This window comes from Pygocentrus nattereri, chromosome 9, assembly GCF_015220715.1.
Source record: "Pygocentrus nattereri isolate fPygNat1 chromosome 9, fPygNat1.pri, whole genome shotgun sequence".
Lineage (NCBI taxonomy): Eukaryota > Metazoa > Chordata > Actinopteri > Characiformes > Serrasalmidae > Pygocentrus > Pygocentrus nattereri.
In genome coordinates this window covers 314,282-331,459 of record NC_051219.1, presented here as the reverse complement: position 1 = coordinate 331,459, position 17,178 = coordinate 314,282, and the positions used below count along the sequence as shown (strand labels likewise).

Below are 17,178 nucleotides of genomic sequence, written 5' to 3'. Positions count from 1 at the left end.
ACAGTGCAGAGGGAGTATAAGCGGCGCTGCGTCTCCACTGATATGAACGTGAAGTACAGCGTTAAACAGTGCAGAGGGAGTTAAAGCGGCGCTGTTCTCCACTGATATGAACGGTGACGTTACGGCGTTAAACAGTGCAGGGAGTTAAAGCGGCGCTGTTCTCCACTGATATGAACGGTGACGTTACAGCGTTACGGCGTTAAACAGTGCAGAGGGAGTTAAAGCGGCGCTGCGTTTCCGCTAACGGTGACGTTACAGCGTTACAGTGTTATTAAACAGTGCAGAGGAGATTAAAGCGGCGTGTTCTCCACTGATATGAACGGTGACGTTACAGCGTTACAGTGTTAAACAGTGCAGAGGGAGTTAAAGCGGCGCTGTTCTCCACTGATATGAACGGTGACGTTACAGCGTTAAACAGTGCAGAGGGAGTTAAAGCGGCGCTGCGTCTCCACTGATATGAACGGTGACGTTACAGTGTTACAGTGTTAAACAGTGCAGAGGGAGTTAAAGCGGCGCTGCGTTTCCACTGATATGAACGGTGACGTTACAGCGTTACAGTGTTTAACAGTGCAGAGGGAGTTAAAGCAGCGCTGCGTCTCCACTGATATGAACGGTGACGTTACAAAGCGTTAAACAGTGCAGAGGGAGTTAAAGCGGCGCTGCGTCTCCACTGATATGAACGGTGACGTTACAGCGTTACAGCGTTAAACAGTGCAGAGGGAGTTAAAGCAGCGCTGCGTCTCCACTGATATGAACGGTGACGTTACAGTGTTACAGTGTTAAACAGTGCAGAGGGAGTTAAAGCGGCGCTGCGTCTCCACTGATATGAACGGTGACGTTACAGTGTTAAACAGTGCAGAGGGAGTTAAAGTGGCGCTGCGTCTCCACTGATATGAACGGTGACGTTACAGCGTTAAACAGTGCAGAGGGAGTTAAAGCAGCGCTGCGTCTCCACTGATATGAACGGTGACGTTACAGTGTTAAAACAGTGCAGAGGTAGTTAAGCGGCGCTGCGTCTCCACTGATATGAACGGTGACGTTACACAAGCGTTACAGTGTTAAAACAGTGCAGAGGGAGTTAAAGCAGCGCTGCGTCTCCACTGATATGAACGGTGACGTTACAGCATTAAACAGTGCAGAGGGAGTTAAAGCAGCGCTGCTTCTCCACTGATATGAACGGTGACGTTACAGCGTTACAGTGTTAAACAGTGCAGAGGGAGTTAAAGCGGCACTGCATCTCCACTGATATGAACGGTGACGTTACAGCGTTACAGCGTTAAACAGTGCAGAGGGAGTTAAAGCAGCGCTGCGTCTCCACTGATATGAACGGTGACGTTACAGCATTAAACAGTGCAGAGGGAGTTAAAGCAGCGCTGCTTCTCCACTGATATGAACGGTGACGTTACAGCGTTACAGCGTTAAACAGTGCAGAGGGAGTTAAAGCAGCGCTGCGTCTCCAATGATATGAACGGTGACGTTACAGCATTACAGTGTTAAACAGTGCAGAGGGAGTTAAAGCGGCACTGCGTCTCCACTGATATGAACGGTGACGTTACAGTGTTAAACAGTGCAGAGGGAGTTAAAGCAGCGCTGCGTCTCCACTGATATGAACGGTGACGTTACAGCGTTACAGTGTTAAACAGTGCAGAGGGAGTTAAAGCAGCGCTGCTTCTCCACTGATATGAACGGTGACGTTACAGCGTTACAGCGTTAAACAGTGCAGAGGGAGTTAAAGCAGCGCTGCGTCTCCAATGATATGAACGGTGACGTTACAGCATTACAGCGTTAAACAGTGCAGAGGGAGTTAAAGCAGCGCTGCGTCTCCACTGATATGAACGGTGACGTTACAGTGTTAAACAGTGCAGAGGGAGTTAAAGCGGCGCTGCGTCTCCACTGATATGAACGGTGACGTTACAGTGTTAAACAGTGCAGAGGGAGTTAAAGCGGCGCTGCGTCTCCACTGATATGAACGGTGACGTTACAGCATTACAGTGTTAAACAGTGCAGAGGGAGTTAAAGCGGCGCTGCGTCTCCACTGATATGAACGGTGACTTTACAGCGTTACAGCGTTAAACAGTGCAGAGGGAGTTAAAGCGGCGCTGCGTCTCCACTGATATGAATGGTGACGTTACAGCATTACAGTGTTAAACAGTGCAGAGGGAGTTAAAGCGGCGCTGCGTCTCCACTGATATGAACGGTGACGTTACAGCGTTACAGTGTTAACAGTGCAGAGGGAGTTAAAGCGGCGCTGCGTCTCCACTGATATGAACGGTGACGTTACAGCGTTACAGCGTTAAACAGTGCAGAGGGAGTTAAAGCAGCGCTGCGTCTCCACTGATATGAACGGTGACGTTACAGCATTACAGTGTTAAACAGTGCAGAGGGAGTTAAAGCGGCGCTGCGTCTCCACTGATATGAACGGTGACGTTACAGCGTTACAGTGTTTAACAGTGCAGAGGGAGTTAAAGCGGCACTGCGTCTCCACTGATATGAACGGTGACGTTACAGCGGTAAACAGTGCAGAGGGAGTTAAAGCGGCGCTGCGTCTCCACTGATATGAACGGTGAAGTTACAGCGTTAAACAGTGCAGAGGGAGTTAAAGCGGCGCTGTTCTCCACTGATATGAACGGTGACGTTACGGCGTTAAACAGTGCAGAGGGAGTTAAAGCGGCGCTGTTCTCCACTGATATGAACGGTGACGTTACAGCGTTACGGCGTTAAACAGTGCAGAGGGAGTTAAAGCGGCGCTGCGTTTCCGCTGATATGAACGGTGACGTTACAGCGTTACAGTGTTAAACAGTGCAGAGGGAGTTAAAGCGGCGCTGCGTCTCCACTGATATGAACGGTGACGTTACAGCGTTAAACAGTGCAGAGGGAGTTAAAGCGGCGCTGCGTCTCCACTGATATGAACGGTGACGTTACAGCGTTACAGTGTTAAACAGTGCAGAGGGAGTTAAAGCGGCACTGCGTCTCCACTGATATGAACGGTGACGTTACAGCGTTACAGCTGTTAAACAGTGCAGAGGGAGTTAAAGCTGCGCTGCAGTCTCCACTGATATGCAACGTTTTACGTTACAGTGTTAACAGTGCAGAGGAGTTAAGCGCAGTGCGTTCAACCTGATATGAACGGTGGACTTTACAGCGTTCAGTGTTAAACAGTGCAAGGGAGTTTAAAGTCGGCACTGGCGTCTCCACTGATGTAAAAGGTGACGTTACAGCGTTACAGCGTTAAACAGTGCAGAGGGAGTTAAGCGGCGCTGCGTCTCCACTGATATGAACGGTGACGTTACAGCGTTACAGTGTTAAACAGTGCAGAGGAGTAAAGCAGCGCTGCGTCTCCACTGATATGAACGGTGACGTTACAGTGTTACAGTGTTAAACAGTGCAGAGGGAGTTAAAGCGGCGCTGCGTCTCCACTGATATGAACGGTGACGTTACAGCGTTAAAACAGTGCAGAGGGAGTTAAAGCAAGCGCTGCGTCCTCCACTGATATGAACGGTGACGTACAGTGTTACAGTGTTAAACAGTGCAGAGGGAGTTAAAGCGGCGCTGCGTCTCCACTGATATGAACGGTGACGTTACAGTGTTAAACAGTGCAGAGGGAGTTAAAGTGGCGCTGCGTCTCCACTGATATGAACGGTGACGTTACAGCGTTACAGTGTTAAACAGTGCAGAGGGAGTTAAAGCAGCGCTGCGTCTCCACTGATATGAACGGTGACGTTACAGCGTTAAACAGTGCAGAGGGAGTTAAAGCGGCGCTGCGTCTCCACTGATATGAACGGTGACGTTACAGCGTTAAACAGTGCAGAGGGAGTTAAAGCGGCGCTGCGTCTCCACTGATATGAACGGTGAAGTTACAGCGTTAAACAGTGCAGAGGGAGTTAAAGCGGCGCTGTTCTCCACTGATATGAACGGTGACGTTACGGCGTTAAACAGTGCAGAGGGAGTTAAAGCGGCGCTGTTCTCCACTGATATGAACGGTGACGTTACAGCGTTACGGCGTTAAACAGTGCAGAGGGAGTTAAAGCGGCGCTGCGTCTCCACTGATATGAACGGTGACGTTACAGTGTTACAGTGTTAAACAGTGCAGAGGGAGTTAAAGTGGCGCTGCGTCTCCACTGATATGAACGGTGACGTTACAGTGTTACAGTGTTTAACAGTGCAGAGGGAGTTAAAGCAGCGCTGCGTCTCCACTGATATGAACGGTGACGTTACAGCGTTAAACAGTGCAGAGGGAGTTAAAGCGGCGCTGCGTCTCCACTGATATGAACGGTGACGTTACAGCGTTAAACAGTGCAGAGGGAGTTAAAGCTGCGCTGCTTCTCCACTGATATGAACGGTGACGTTACAGCGTTACAGTGTTAAACAGTGCAGAGGGAGTTAAAGCAGCGCTGCGTCTCCACTGATATGAACGGTGACGTTACAGCGTTACAGTGTTTAACAGTGCAGAGGGAGTTAAAGCAGCGCTGCGTCTCCACTGATATGAACGGTGACGTTACAGCGTTACAGCGTTAAACAGTGCAGAGGGAGTTAAAGCAGCGCTGCGTCTCCACTGATATGAACGGTGACGTTACAGCATTAAACAGTGCAGAGGGAGTTAAAGCAGCGCTGCTTCTCCACTGATATGAACGGTGACGTTACAGCGTTACAGCGTTAAACAGTGCAGAGGGAGTTAAAGCAGCGCTGCGTCTCCACTGATATGAACGGTGACGTTACAGCGTTACAGTGTTAAACAGTGCAGAGGGAGTTAAAGCGGCACTGCGTCTCCACTGATATGAACGGTGACGTTACAGTGTTAAACAGTGCAGAGGGAGTTAAAGCAGCGCTGCGTCTCCACTGATATGAACGGTGACGTTACAGTGTTAAACAGTGCAGAGGGAGTTAAAGCGGCACTGCGTCTCCACTGATATGAACGGTGACGTTACAGTGTTAAACAGTGCAGAGGGAGTTAAAGCGGCGCTGCGTCTCCACTGATATGAACGGTGACGTTACAGTGTTAAACAGTGCAGAGGGAGTTAAAGCGGCGCTGCGTCTCCACTGATATGAACGGTGACGTTACAGCATTACAGTGTTAAACAGTGCAGAGGGAGTTAAAGCGGCGCTGCGTCTCCACTGATATGAACGGTGACGTTACAGCGTTACAGCGTTAAACAGTGCAGAGGGAGTTAAAGCAGCGCTGCGTCTCCACTGATATGAACGGTGACGTTACAGCATTAAACAGTGCAGAGGGAGTTAAAGCAGCGCTGCGTCTCCACTGATATGAACGGTGACGTTACAGCGTTAAACAGTGCAGAGGGAGTTAAAGCGGCGCTGCGTCTCCACTGATATGAACGGTGACGTTACAGCGTTAAACAGTGCAGAGGGAGTTAAAGCGGCGCTGCTTCTCCACTGATATGAACGGTGACGTTACAGCGTTACAGTGTTAAACAGTGCAGAGGGAGTTAAAGCAGCGCTGCGTCTCCACTGATATGAACGGTGACGTTACAGCGTTACAGTGTTTAACAGTGCAGAGGGAGTTAAAGCAGCGCTGCGTCTCCACTGATATGAACGGTGACGTTACAGCGTTACAGCGTTAAACAGTGCAGAGGGAGTTAAAGCAGCGCTGCGTCTCCACTGATATGAACGGTGACGTTACAGCATTAAACAGTGCAGAGGGAGTTAAAGCAGCGCTGCTTCTCCACTGATATGAACGGTGACGTTACAGCGTTACAGCGTTAAACAGTGCAGAGGGAGTTAAAGCAGCGCTGCGTCTCCACTGATATGAACGGTGACGTTACAGCATTACAGTGTTAAACAGTGCAGAGGGAGTTAAAGCGGCACTGCGTCTCCACTGATATGAACGGTGACGTTACAGTGTTAAACAGTGCAGAGGGAGTTAAAGCAGCGCTGCGTCTCCACTGATATGAACGGTGACGTTACAGTGTTAAACAGTGCAGAGGGAGTTAAAGCGGCACTGCGTCTCCACTGATATGAACGGTGACGTTACAGTGTTAAACAGTGCAGAGGGAGTTAAAGCGGCGCTGCGTCTCCACTGATATGAACGGTGACGTTACAGTGTTAAACAGTGCAGAGGGAGTTAAAGCGGCGCTGCGTCTCCACTGATATGAACGGTGACGTTACAGCATTACAGTGTTAAACAGTGCAGAGGGAGTTAAAGCGGCGCTGCGTCTCCACTGATATGAACGGTGACTTTACAGCGTTACAGCGTTAAACAGTGCAGAGGGAGTTAAAGCGGCGCTGCGTCTCCACTGATATGAATGGTGACGTTACAGCATTACAGTGTTAAACAGTGCAGAGGGAGTTAAAGCGGCGCTGCGTCTCCACTGATATGAACGGTGACGTTACAGCGTTACAGTGTTAAACAGTGCAGAGGGAGTTAAAGCAGCGCTGCGTCTCCACTGATATGAACGGTGACGTTACAGCATTACAGTGTTAAACAGTGCAGAGGGAGTTAAAGCGGCGCTGCGTCTCCACTGATATGAACGGTGACGTTACAGCGTTACAGTGTTTAACAGTGCAGAGGGAGTTAAAGCGGCGCTGCGTCTCCACTGATATGAACGGTGACGTTACAGCGTTAAACAGTGCAGAGGGAGTTAAAGCGGCGCTGCGTCTCCACTGATATGAACGGTGAAGTTACAGCGTTAAACAGTGCAGAGGGAGTTAAAGCGGCGCTGTTCTCCACTGATATGAACGGTGACGTTACGGCGTTAAACAGTGCAGAGGGAGTTAAAGCGGCGCTGTTCTCCACTGATATGAACGGTGACGTTACAGCGTTACAGTGTTAAACAGTGCAGAGGGAGTTAAAGCGGCGCTGCGTTTCCGCTGATATGAACGGTGACGTTACAGCGTTACAGTGTTTAACAGTGCAGAGGGAGTTAAAGCGGCGCTGCGTCTCCACTGATATGAACGGTGACGTTACAGCGTTAAACAGTGCAGAGGGAGTTAAAGCTGCGCTGCGTCTCCACTGATATGAACGGTGACGTTACAGCGTTACAGTGTTAAACAGTGCAGAGGGAGTTAAAGCGGCACTGCGTCTCCACTGATATGAACGGTGACGTTACAGCGTTACAGCGTTAAACAGTGCAGAGGGAGTTAAAGCTGCGCTGCATCTCCACTGATATGAACGGTGACGTTACAGTGTTAAACAGTGCAGAGGGAGTTAAAGCGGCACTGCGTCTCCACTGATATGAACGGTGACGTTACAGCGTTACAGTGTTAAACAGTGCAGAGGGAGTTAAAGCGGCACTGCGTCTCCACTGATATGAACGGTGACGTTACAGCGTTAAACAGTGCAGAGGGAGTTAAAGCGGCGCTGCGTCTCCACTGATATGAACGGTGCCGTTACAGCGTTACAGTGTTAAACAGTGCAGAGGGAGTTAAAGCGGCACTGCGTCTCCACTGATATGAACGGTGACGTTACAGCGTTAAACAGTGCAGAGGGAGTTAAAGCGGCGCTGCGTCTCCACTGATATGAACGGTGACGTTACAGCGTTACAGTGTTAAACAGTGCAGAGGGAGTTAAAGCGGCACTGCGTCTCCACTGATATGAACGGTGACGTTACAGCGTTAAACAGTGCAGAGGGAGTTAAAGCGGCGCTGCGTCTCCACTGATATGAACGGTGCCGTTACAGCGTTACAGTGTTAAACAGTGCAGAGGGAGTTAAAGCGGCACTGCGTCTCCACTGATATGAACGGTGACGTTACAGCGTTAAACAGTGCAGAGGGAGTTAAAGCGGCGCTGCGTCTCCACTGATATGAACGGTGACGTTACAGTGTTAAACAGTGCAGAGGGAGTTAAAGTGGCGCTGCGTCTCCACTGATATGAACGGTGACGTTACAGCGTTACAGTGTTAAACAGTGCAGAGGGAGTTAAAGCGGCGCTGCGTCTCCACTGATATGAACGGTGACGTTACAGCGTTACAGTGTTAAACAGTGCAGAGGGAGTTAAAGCGGCGCTGCGTCTCCACTGATATGAATGGTGACGTTACAGCGTTAAACAGTGTAACTCTCTTTCTGTCTCTGTCTCTCTCTGTCTCTCTCTGTCTCTCTCTCTCTCTTTCTCTCTCTCTCTCTCTCTCTCTCTCTCTGTCTCTGTAGATGACCTGTTGGTGATAACTGCTGCTACAGAAGAGACTGAAGGTTTTAACAGGTTTATGCGAACGGCCCGAGAATTCAACTACACTGTGAAGGTTCATCACTCGTTCATTATCAGTTTACTTTAATCAGCTTTTCGATTTACCTCAGATACCACTCACATAACACTCATATAACACGCATATAGCACTCATATAACTCACAGCATTCATATAACACTTATATGACACTCATAACTCATATAGAACTAATATAGCACTCATATTACACTTATAAATACTTAATTAATAACTTAGTTTTACAGGTGATGTTTACTGTATATATTTATAGGGTTTAGGTTTAGGTGAGGAGTGGAGAGGAGGTGATGTAAATATATACATTAAACAGGTTCACGGTTTAGGTGAGGAGTGGAGAGGAGGTGATGTTTAATGTTTACATTTATAGGGTTTAGGTTTAGGTGAGGAGTAGAGAGGAGGTGATGTTTAATGTTTACATTTATAGGGTTTAGGTTTAGGTGAGGAGTGGAGAGGAGGTGATGTTTAATGTTTACATTTATAGGGTTTAGGTTTAGGTGAGGAGTGGAGAGGAGGTGATGTTTAATGTTTACATTTATAGGGTTTAGGTTTAGATGAGGAGTGGAGAGGAGGTGATGTTTAATGTTTATATTTATAGGTTTTAGGTTTAGGTGTAGAGTAGAGAGGAGGTGATGTTTAATGTATATATTTACAGGTTCACTGTTTAGGTAAGGAGTGGAGAGGAGGTGATGTGTAATGTATATATTTACAGGTTCATGGTTTAGGTGAGGAGTGGAGAGGAGGTGATGTTTAATGTTTACATTTATAGGGTTTAGGTTTAGGTGAGGAGTGGAGAGGAGGTGATGTTTAATGTTTATATTTATAGGTTTTAGGTTTAGGTGTAGAGTAGAGAGGAGGTGATGTTTAATGTATATATTTACAGGTTCACTGTTTAGGTGAGGAGTGGAGAGGAGGTGATGTTTAATGTTTACATTTATAGGGTTTAGGTTTAGGTGTAGAGTAGAGAGGAGGTGATGTTTAATGTTTATATTTATAGGTTTTAGGTTTAGGTGTAGAGTAGAGAGGAGGTGATGTTTAATGTATATATTTACAGGTTCACTGTTTAGGTAAGGAGTGGAGAGGAGGTGATGTGTAATGTATATATTTACAGGTTCATGGTTTAGGTGAGGAGTGGAGAGGAGGTGATGTTTAATGTTTACATTTATAGGGTTTAGGTTTAGGTGAGGAGTGGAGAGGAGGTGATGTTTAATGTTTATATTTATAGGTTTTAGGTTTAGGTGTAGAGTAGAGAGGAGGTGATGTTTAATGTATATATTTACAGGTTCACTGTTTAGGTGAGGAGTGGAGAGGAGGTGATGTTTAATGTATATATTTACAGGTTCACGGTTTAGGTGAGGAGTGGAGAGGAGGTGATGTTTAATGTATATATTTATAGGGTTTAGCTTTAGGTGAGGAGTGGAGAGGAGGTGAAGTTTAATGTTTATATTCATAGGTTTTAGGTTTAGGTGGGGAGTGGAGAGGAGGTGATGTTTACTGTGTATATTTACAGGTTCATGGTTTAGGTGAGGAGTGGAGAGGAGGTGATGTTTAATGTTTACATTTATAGGGTTTAGGTTTAGGTGAGGAGTGGAGAGGAGGTGATGTTTAATGTTTACATTTATAGGGTTTAGGTTTAGATGAGGAGTGGAGAGGAGGTGATGTTTAATGTTTATATTTATAGGTTTTAGGTTTAGGTGTAGAGTAGAGAGGAGGTGATGTTTAATGTATATATTTACAGGTTCACTGTTTAGGTGAGGAGTGGAGAGGAGGTGATGTGTAATGTATATATTTACAGGTTCACGGTTTAGGTGAGGAGTGGAGAGGAGGTGATGTTTAATGTATATATTTATAGGGTTTAGCTTTAGGTGAGGAGTGGAGAGGAGGTGAAGTTTAATGTTTATGTTTTAGGTTTAGGTGGGGAGTGGAGAGGAGGTGATGTTTACTGTGTATATTTACAGGTTCATGGTTTAGGTGAGGAGTGGAGAGGAGGTGATGTTTAATGTATATATTTATAGGGTTTAGCTTTAGGTGAGGAGTGGAGAGGAGGTGAAGTTTAATGTTTACATTTATAGGGTTTAGGTTTAGGTGAGGAGTGGAGAGGAGGTGATGTTTAAGGTATATATTTATAGGGTTTAGCTTTAGGTGAGGAGTGGAGAGGAGGTGATGTTTAATGTATATATTTACAGGTTCATGGTTTAGGTGAGGAGTGGAGAGGAGGTGATGTTTAATGTTTACATTTATAGGGTTTAGGTTTAGGTGAGGAGTGGAGAGGAGGTGATGTTTAATGTTTACATTTATAGGGTTTAGGTTTAGGTGAGGAGTGGAGAGGAGGTGATGATTAATGTTTATATTTATAGGTTTTAGGTTTAGGTGTAGAGTAGAGAGGAGGTGATGTTTAATGTATATATTTACAGGTTCACTGTTTAGGTAAGGAGTGGAGAGGAGGTGATGTGTAATGTATATATTTACAGGTTCATGGTTTAGGTGAGGAGTGGAGAGGAGGTGATGTTTAATGTTTACATTTATAGGGTTTAGGTTTAGGTGAGGAGTGGAGAGGAGGTGATGTTTAATGTTTATATTTATAGGTTTTAGGTTTAGGTGTAGAGTAGAGAGGAGGTGATGTTTAATGTATATATTTACAGGTTCACTGTTTAGGTGAGGAGTGGAGAGGAGGTGATGTGTAATGTATATATTTACAGGTTCACGGTTTAGGTGAGGAGTGGAGAGGAGGTGATGTTTAATGTATATATTTATAGGGTTTAGCTTTAGGTGAGGAGTGGAGAGGAGGTGAAGTTTAATGTTTATATTCATAGGTTTTAGGTTTAGGTGGGGAGTGGAGAGGAGGTGATGTTTACTGTGTATATTTACAGGTTCATGGTTTAGGTGAGGAGTGGAGAGGAGGTGATGTTTAATGTATATATTTATAGGGTTTAGCTTTAGGTGAGGAGTGGAGAGGAGGTGATGTTTAATGTATATATTTACAGGTTCACGGTTTAGGTGAGGAGTGGAGAGGAGGTGATGTTTAATGTATATATTTACAGGTTCTAGGTTTAGGTGAGGAGTGGAGAGGAGGTGATGATTAATGTATATATTTACAGGTTCTAGGTTTAGGTGAGGAGTGGAGAGGAGGTGATGTTTAATGTTTACATTTATAGGGTTTAGGTTTAGGTGAGGAGTGGAGAGGAGGTGATGTTTAAGGTATATATTTACAGGTTCTAGGTTTAGGTGAGGAGTGGAGAGGAGGTGATGTTTAATGTATATATTTATAGGGTTCTAGGTTTAGGTGAGGAGTGGAGAGGAGGTGATGTTTAAGGTATATATTTACAGGTTCTAGGTTTAGGTGAGGAGTGGAGAGGAGGTGATGTTTAATGTATATATTTATAGGGTTCTAGGTTTAGGTGAGGAGTGGAGAGGCGGTGATGTTTAAGGTATATATTTACAGGTTCTAGGTTTAGGTGAGGAGTGGAGAGGAGGTGATGTTGCTAAAACAGTTGGTGGAGGTCAAAAGGTCCGGTGGCTGAAGAAGGAGATGCAGAAATACAAGGATAAAGAAAAGACCATCGTCCTCTTCGTAGACAGGTGAGTGGATTAGGTGCAGATTAAGTTCTTTTCCTCGACAGTTTCAGGTGTAATATGGAAAACACAGAATGCATAACATGAAATCACAACAGACAACAGAGTGAACAGAATTCCAATGGAACCACAGCAGATCCGGAACTCCGCTGATGGTGGAAGGCAGTGAATTGTCAACCTTCAGCGTCTGTGGGCTGTTGGAGGGGTTAGAGGTGATGGAGCTTGGAGGTGTTGTAGTTCATCAACCCGATCGCCTCTCTGTCTCCTGTATGTAAACTGAAGAGGAGACGTATGGAAGGATGGTGCTTTGGACTAATTTCTCAAAGCACAGGTGATCTGCCCGGTGTGCGTTCTGACCTGCTGGATTGGGGTCCGTATTTGTGAATTTCCTGTTCTAGCTTGTGTTTGTAGTTCAGTTTCACGTATTTCGTTTTTTGAGATGTTTGATTTGTGGGGTGGAGCAGAGTTTTGAGTTGAGAAGTTCTAATGGCCTTTATACGCATCAAAGAATCCACACAGAATTTCTACAGCCAGTGATAATCTGTGCAGGACAAACAGCCTTGAAGCAGTGCAGCAGTGGACAGCCCCCCCCCTCCAGAGGTGACCGGTCTTTGTTGTTTCAACTGTTGCTCGTAAAGAGGGAGTAGGTGGATGATGCTGTAGTGGTAACAGCTTACGTCTGTGGTCTTATGAAGCCTTGTGGGTATGTTTATGTTGGTTGAAGCTGACAGCTGTTAAAATCACCAAAGAGGAATACTGGGGCATCTGGGAATTTGCTGAGCGTTATGTGTGTGTTGTGGATTTGCTCAGATGCCACCTTGGTTGAAGCACAACAGTCGAGACCCTCGTTGGGAGGTAAATGGATCAGGCGGACAGGGTGGGCAACTCCTGATTACAGACTTTCCCATGTACAGTGGGGAGAACAAGTATTTGATACACTGCTGATTTTTCAGGTTTTCCCACTTGCAAAGCATGTAGAAGACTGTAATTTTTATCATAGGTACTCTTCAACTGTGAGTGATGGAATCTAAAACAAAAATCCAGAAAAATACATTGTATGATTTTTAAATAATTAATTTCCATTTTATTGTGTGAAATAAGTATTTGATACACCAGATAAAGAAACTTAATATTTGGTACAGAAACCTTTGTTTGCAATTACAGAGATGAGACGTTTCCTGTAGTTCTTGACAAGGTTTGCACACACTGCAGCAGGGATTTTGGCCCACTCCTCCATACAGATCTCCTCCAGAGCCTTCAGGTTTCGTGGCTGTCGCTGGGCCACACGGACTTTAAGCTCCCTCCAAAGATTTTCTATTGGATTCAGGTCTGGAGACTGGCTAGGCCACTCCAGGACCTTAAGATGTTTCCTACGGAGCCACTCTTTAGTTGCCCTGGCTGTGTGTTTTGGGTCGTTATCATGCTGGAAGACTCAGCCACGACCCATCTTCAGTGCTCTTACTGAGGGAAGGAGGTTGTTGGCCAAAATCTCACGATACATGGCCCCATCCATCCTTCCCACAATACGGTGCAGTCGTCCTGTCCCCTTTGCAGAAAAGCATCCCCAAAGAATGATGTTTCCACCGCCATGCTTCAGGGTTGGGATGGTGTTCTTGGGGTTGTACTCATCATTCTTCTTCCTCCAAATATGACGAGTGGAGTTTAAACGAAAAAGTTCTATTTTTGTCTCATCAGACCACATGACCTTCTCCCATTCCTCCTCTGGATCATTCAGATGGTCATTTGCAAACTTCAGACGGGCTTTGACATGTGTTGGCTTGAGGAAGGCCACCTTGCGTGCACTGCAGGATTTTAATCCTTGACGGCGTAGAGTGTTACTGATTGTTTTCTTTGAGACTGTGGTCCCAGCTCTATTCAGGTCATTGACCAGGTCCTGCCGTGTAGTTCTGGGCTCATTCCTCACCTTCCTCAAGATCATTGATGCTCCACGAGGTGAGATCTTGCATGGCGCCCCAGACCGAGGGAGATTTTCTGTTATTTTGCATTTCTTCCATTTTCTAATAATTGCACCAACAGTTGTTGCCTTCTCACCAAGCTGCTTGCCTATTGTCCTGTAGCCCATCCCAGCCTTGTGCAGGTCTACAATTTTATCCCTGATGTCCTTACACAGCTCTCTGGTCTTGGGCATTGTGGAGATGCTGGAGTCTGACTGATTGAGTGTGTGGACAGGTGTCTTTTATACAGGTAACGAGTTCAAACAGGTGCAGTTAATACAGGTAATGAGTGGAGAACAGGAGGGCTTCTTAAAGAAGAAGTAACATGTCTGTGAGAGCCAAAATTCTTACTGGTTGATAGATGATCAAATACTTATTTCACACAATAAAATGGAAATTAATTATTTAAAAATCATACAATGTATTTTTCTGGATTTTTGTTTTAGATTCCATCACTCACAGTTGAAGAGTACCTATGATAAAAATTACAGTCTTCTACATGCTTTGCAAGTGGGAAAACCTGAAAAATCAGCAGTGTATCAAATACTTGTTCTCCCCACTGTACCTTGACGTTGGAACACCAGTGGGAGCTGATGTACTCCATGAAACCATGCTTTCCCAGAGTTTCCAGTTCTGTCTTCCCTTGTAATCCTGAAGGCTAATCTTAGAGCAAAGACCCACACCTCCCTAAATGATGCCCCAGAAGACATTTAGCATGTGACCCGTTTCTGTTTCAGTGATCAGGCGTTTGATTGAATGACTGGGGTAGAGGAGGTTAGATAGGGTGCTGTCAGCATGCCCCTCTCGCCGAGCTCAGTTGGCCTGGGCTTATATCAAGCAGGATGTGGAGGGTGGGCTCAGTTTACAGTGGATGGAGAACTGTAGGAGCAGAAGGTCTGCTGGGGAGTAAGTGAGTCCGTGTTCTGCTCTTCCGTGGTTTAAATCGGAAGAGCAATGAATGGAAGAGCAATGAACTTGGTTCATTGTCTCATATGGACTGTCAGTGACACCGCAGTCACTGACAGTCCATATGAGACAATGAACCAAGTCCACCTCACCCGGTTCATCATGGTGGTTAAAAACAGGACAGCTTAGCTCTGAAACACACAGACAAACAAACGCATCGACTGTGTGGCCGCAGCTAGTGCTTCAGTACTTCAGAGCACTGTGTGAGTACTGTGAATATTATGCAAGTACTGTGAGTACAGTGTGAGTATCACTGAACACTGTGAGTACTGTGTGAGCACTGTGAGTACTGTGTGAGTACTGTGTGAACAGTGTGAGTACTGTGTGAACACTGAGTACTGAGTACTGTGTGAACACTGAGTACTGTGAGTACTGTGTGACCAGTGTGAGTACTGTGTGACCAGTGGGAGTACTGTGTGAACAGTGTGAGCACTGCGAGTACTGTGTGAACAGTGTGAGTACTGTGTGAACAGTGTGGGTACTGTGTGAACAGTGTGAGCACTGTGTGAACAGTGTGAACACTGTGAGCACTGTGTGAACACTGAGTACTGAGTACTGTGTGAACACTGAGTACTGTGAGTACTGTGTGAACAGTGTGAACAGTGTGAGCACTGCGAGTACTGTGTGAGCACTGTGAGTACTGTGTGAGTACTGTGTGAACAGTGTGAGTACTGTGTGAACAGTGTGGGTACTGTGTGAACACTGAGTACTGAGTACTATGTGAACAGTGTGAGCACTGCGAGTACTGTGTGAGTACTGTGTGAACAGTGTGAGTACTGTGTGAACAGTGTGAGTACTGTGTGAACAGTGTGAACACTGTGAGTACTGTGTGAACACTGAGTACTGTGTGAACAGTGTGAGTACTGTGTGAGTACTGTGTGAGCACTGTGAGTACTGTGTGAGCACTGAGTACTGTGTGAACAGTGTGAGTACTGTGTGAAGAGTGTGAACACTGTGAGTACTGTGTGAACACTGTGAGTACTGTGTGAACACTGAGTACTGTGTGAGTACTGTGTGAGCACTGTGAGTACTGTGTGAACAGTGTGAGTACTGTGTGAACAGTGTGAGTACTGTGAGTACTGTGTGAACACTGAGTACTGTGAGTACTGTGTGAACAGTGTGAGTACTGTGAGTACTGTGTGAACACTGAGTACTGTGTGAACACTGAGTACTGTGAACAGTGTGAGTACTGTGTGAACAGTGTGAGTACTGTGTGAGCACTGAGCACTGTGTGAGCACTGAGTACTGTGTGAGCACTGTGAGTACTGTGTGAACAGTGTGAGTACTGTGAGTACTGTGTGAACACTGAGTACTGTGAGTACTGTGAGAACAGTGTGAGTACTGTGAGTACTGTGTGAACACTGAGTACTGTGTGAACAGTGTGGGTACTGTGTGAACACTGTGAGTACAGTGTGAACAGTGTGAGTACAGTGTGAGTACTGTGTGAACAGTGTGAGTACTGTGTGAACAGTGTGAGTACTGTGTGAACACTGAGTACTGTGTGAACAGTGTGAGTACTGTGTGAACAGTGTGAACAGTGTGAGTACTGTGTGAACACTGAGTACTGTGAGTACTGTGTGAGCACTGAGTACTGTGTGAGCACTGTGAGTACTGTGTGAGCACTGTGAGTACTGTGTGAACAGTGTGAGTACTGTGTGAGTACTGTGTGAGCACTGTGAGTACTGTGTGAGCACTGAGTACTGTGTGAACACTGTGAGTACTGTGTGAGCACTGTGAGTACTGTGTGAGCACTGTGAGTATTGTGTGAACAGTGTGAGTACTGTGTGAACCGTGTGAGCACTGTGAGTACTGTGTGAACACTGAGTACTGCGTGAACAGTGTGAATACTGTGTGAACAGTGTGAGTACTGTGAGTACTGTGTGAACACTGAGTACTGTGTGAACAGTGTGAGTACTGTGTGAGCACTGTGAGTACTGTGTGAACAGTGTGAGTACTGTGAGTACTGTGTGAACACTGAGTACTGTGTGAACACTGAGTACTGTGTGAACACTGTGTGAACACTGTGTGAACAGTGTGAGTACTGTGTGAACAGTGTGAGTACTGTGTGAACAGTGTGAGTACAGTGTGAGTACTATGTGAACACTGTGAGTACTGTGTGAACACTGAGTACTGTGTGAACAGTGTGAACAGTGTGAGTACTGTGTGAACACTGAGTACTGTGAGTACTGTGTGAACAGTGTGAGTACTGTGTGAGCACTGTGAGTACTGTGTGAACAGTGAGTACTGTGAGTACTGTGTGAACAGTGTGAGTACTGTGTGAACACTGAGTACTGTGTGAACACAGTACTGTGTGAACACTGTGAGTACTTTGTGAACAGTGTGAGTACTGTGTGAACACTGAGTACTGTGAGTACTGTGTGAACAGCGTGAGTACTGTGTGAACACTGAGTACTGTGTGAACACTGTGAGTACTGTGTGAACACTGAGTACAGTGTGAGTACTGTGTGAACAGTGTGAGTACTGTGTGAACACTGAGTACTGTGTGAACACTGTGA

The 17,178-nt window shown here is 46.0% G+C and overlaps 1 protein-coding gene across 1 annotated transcript in view; it reads left to right on the top strand.

The window, feature by feature from the left end:
* Window positions 1-8,090: 8,090 nt before the first annotated feature.
* The window catches only part of plod3 (procollagen-lysine, 2-oxoglutarate 5-dioxygenase 3), a gene marked incomplete at its 5' end in the record, with an annotated part of 39,473 nt that continues 30,385 nt past the window's right edge, over window positions 8,091-17,178 (top strand). The window contains 2 exons of the mRNA XM_037541437.1: window positions 8,091-8,189; window positions 11,611-11,747. Coding sequence (XP_037397334.1) covers window positions 8,091-8,189; window positions 11,611-11,747 — 236 coding nt within the window. The remainder of the gene's footprint in view (window positions 8,190-11,610; window positions 11,748-17,178) is intronic.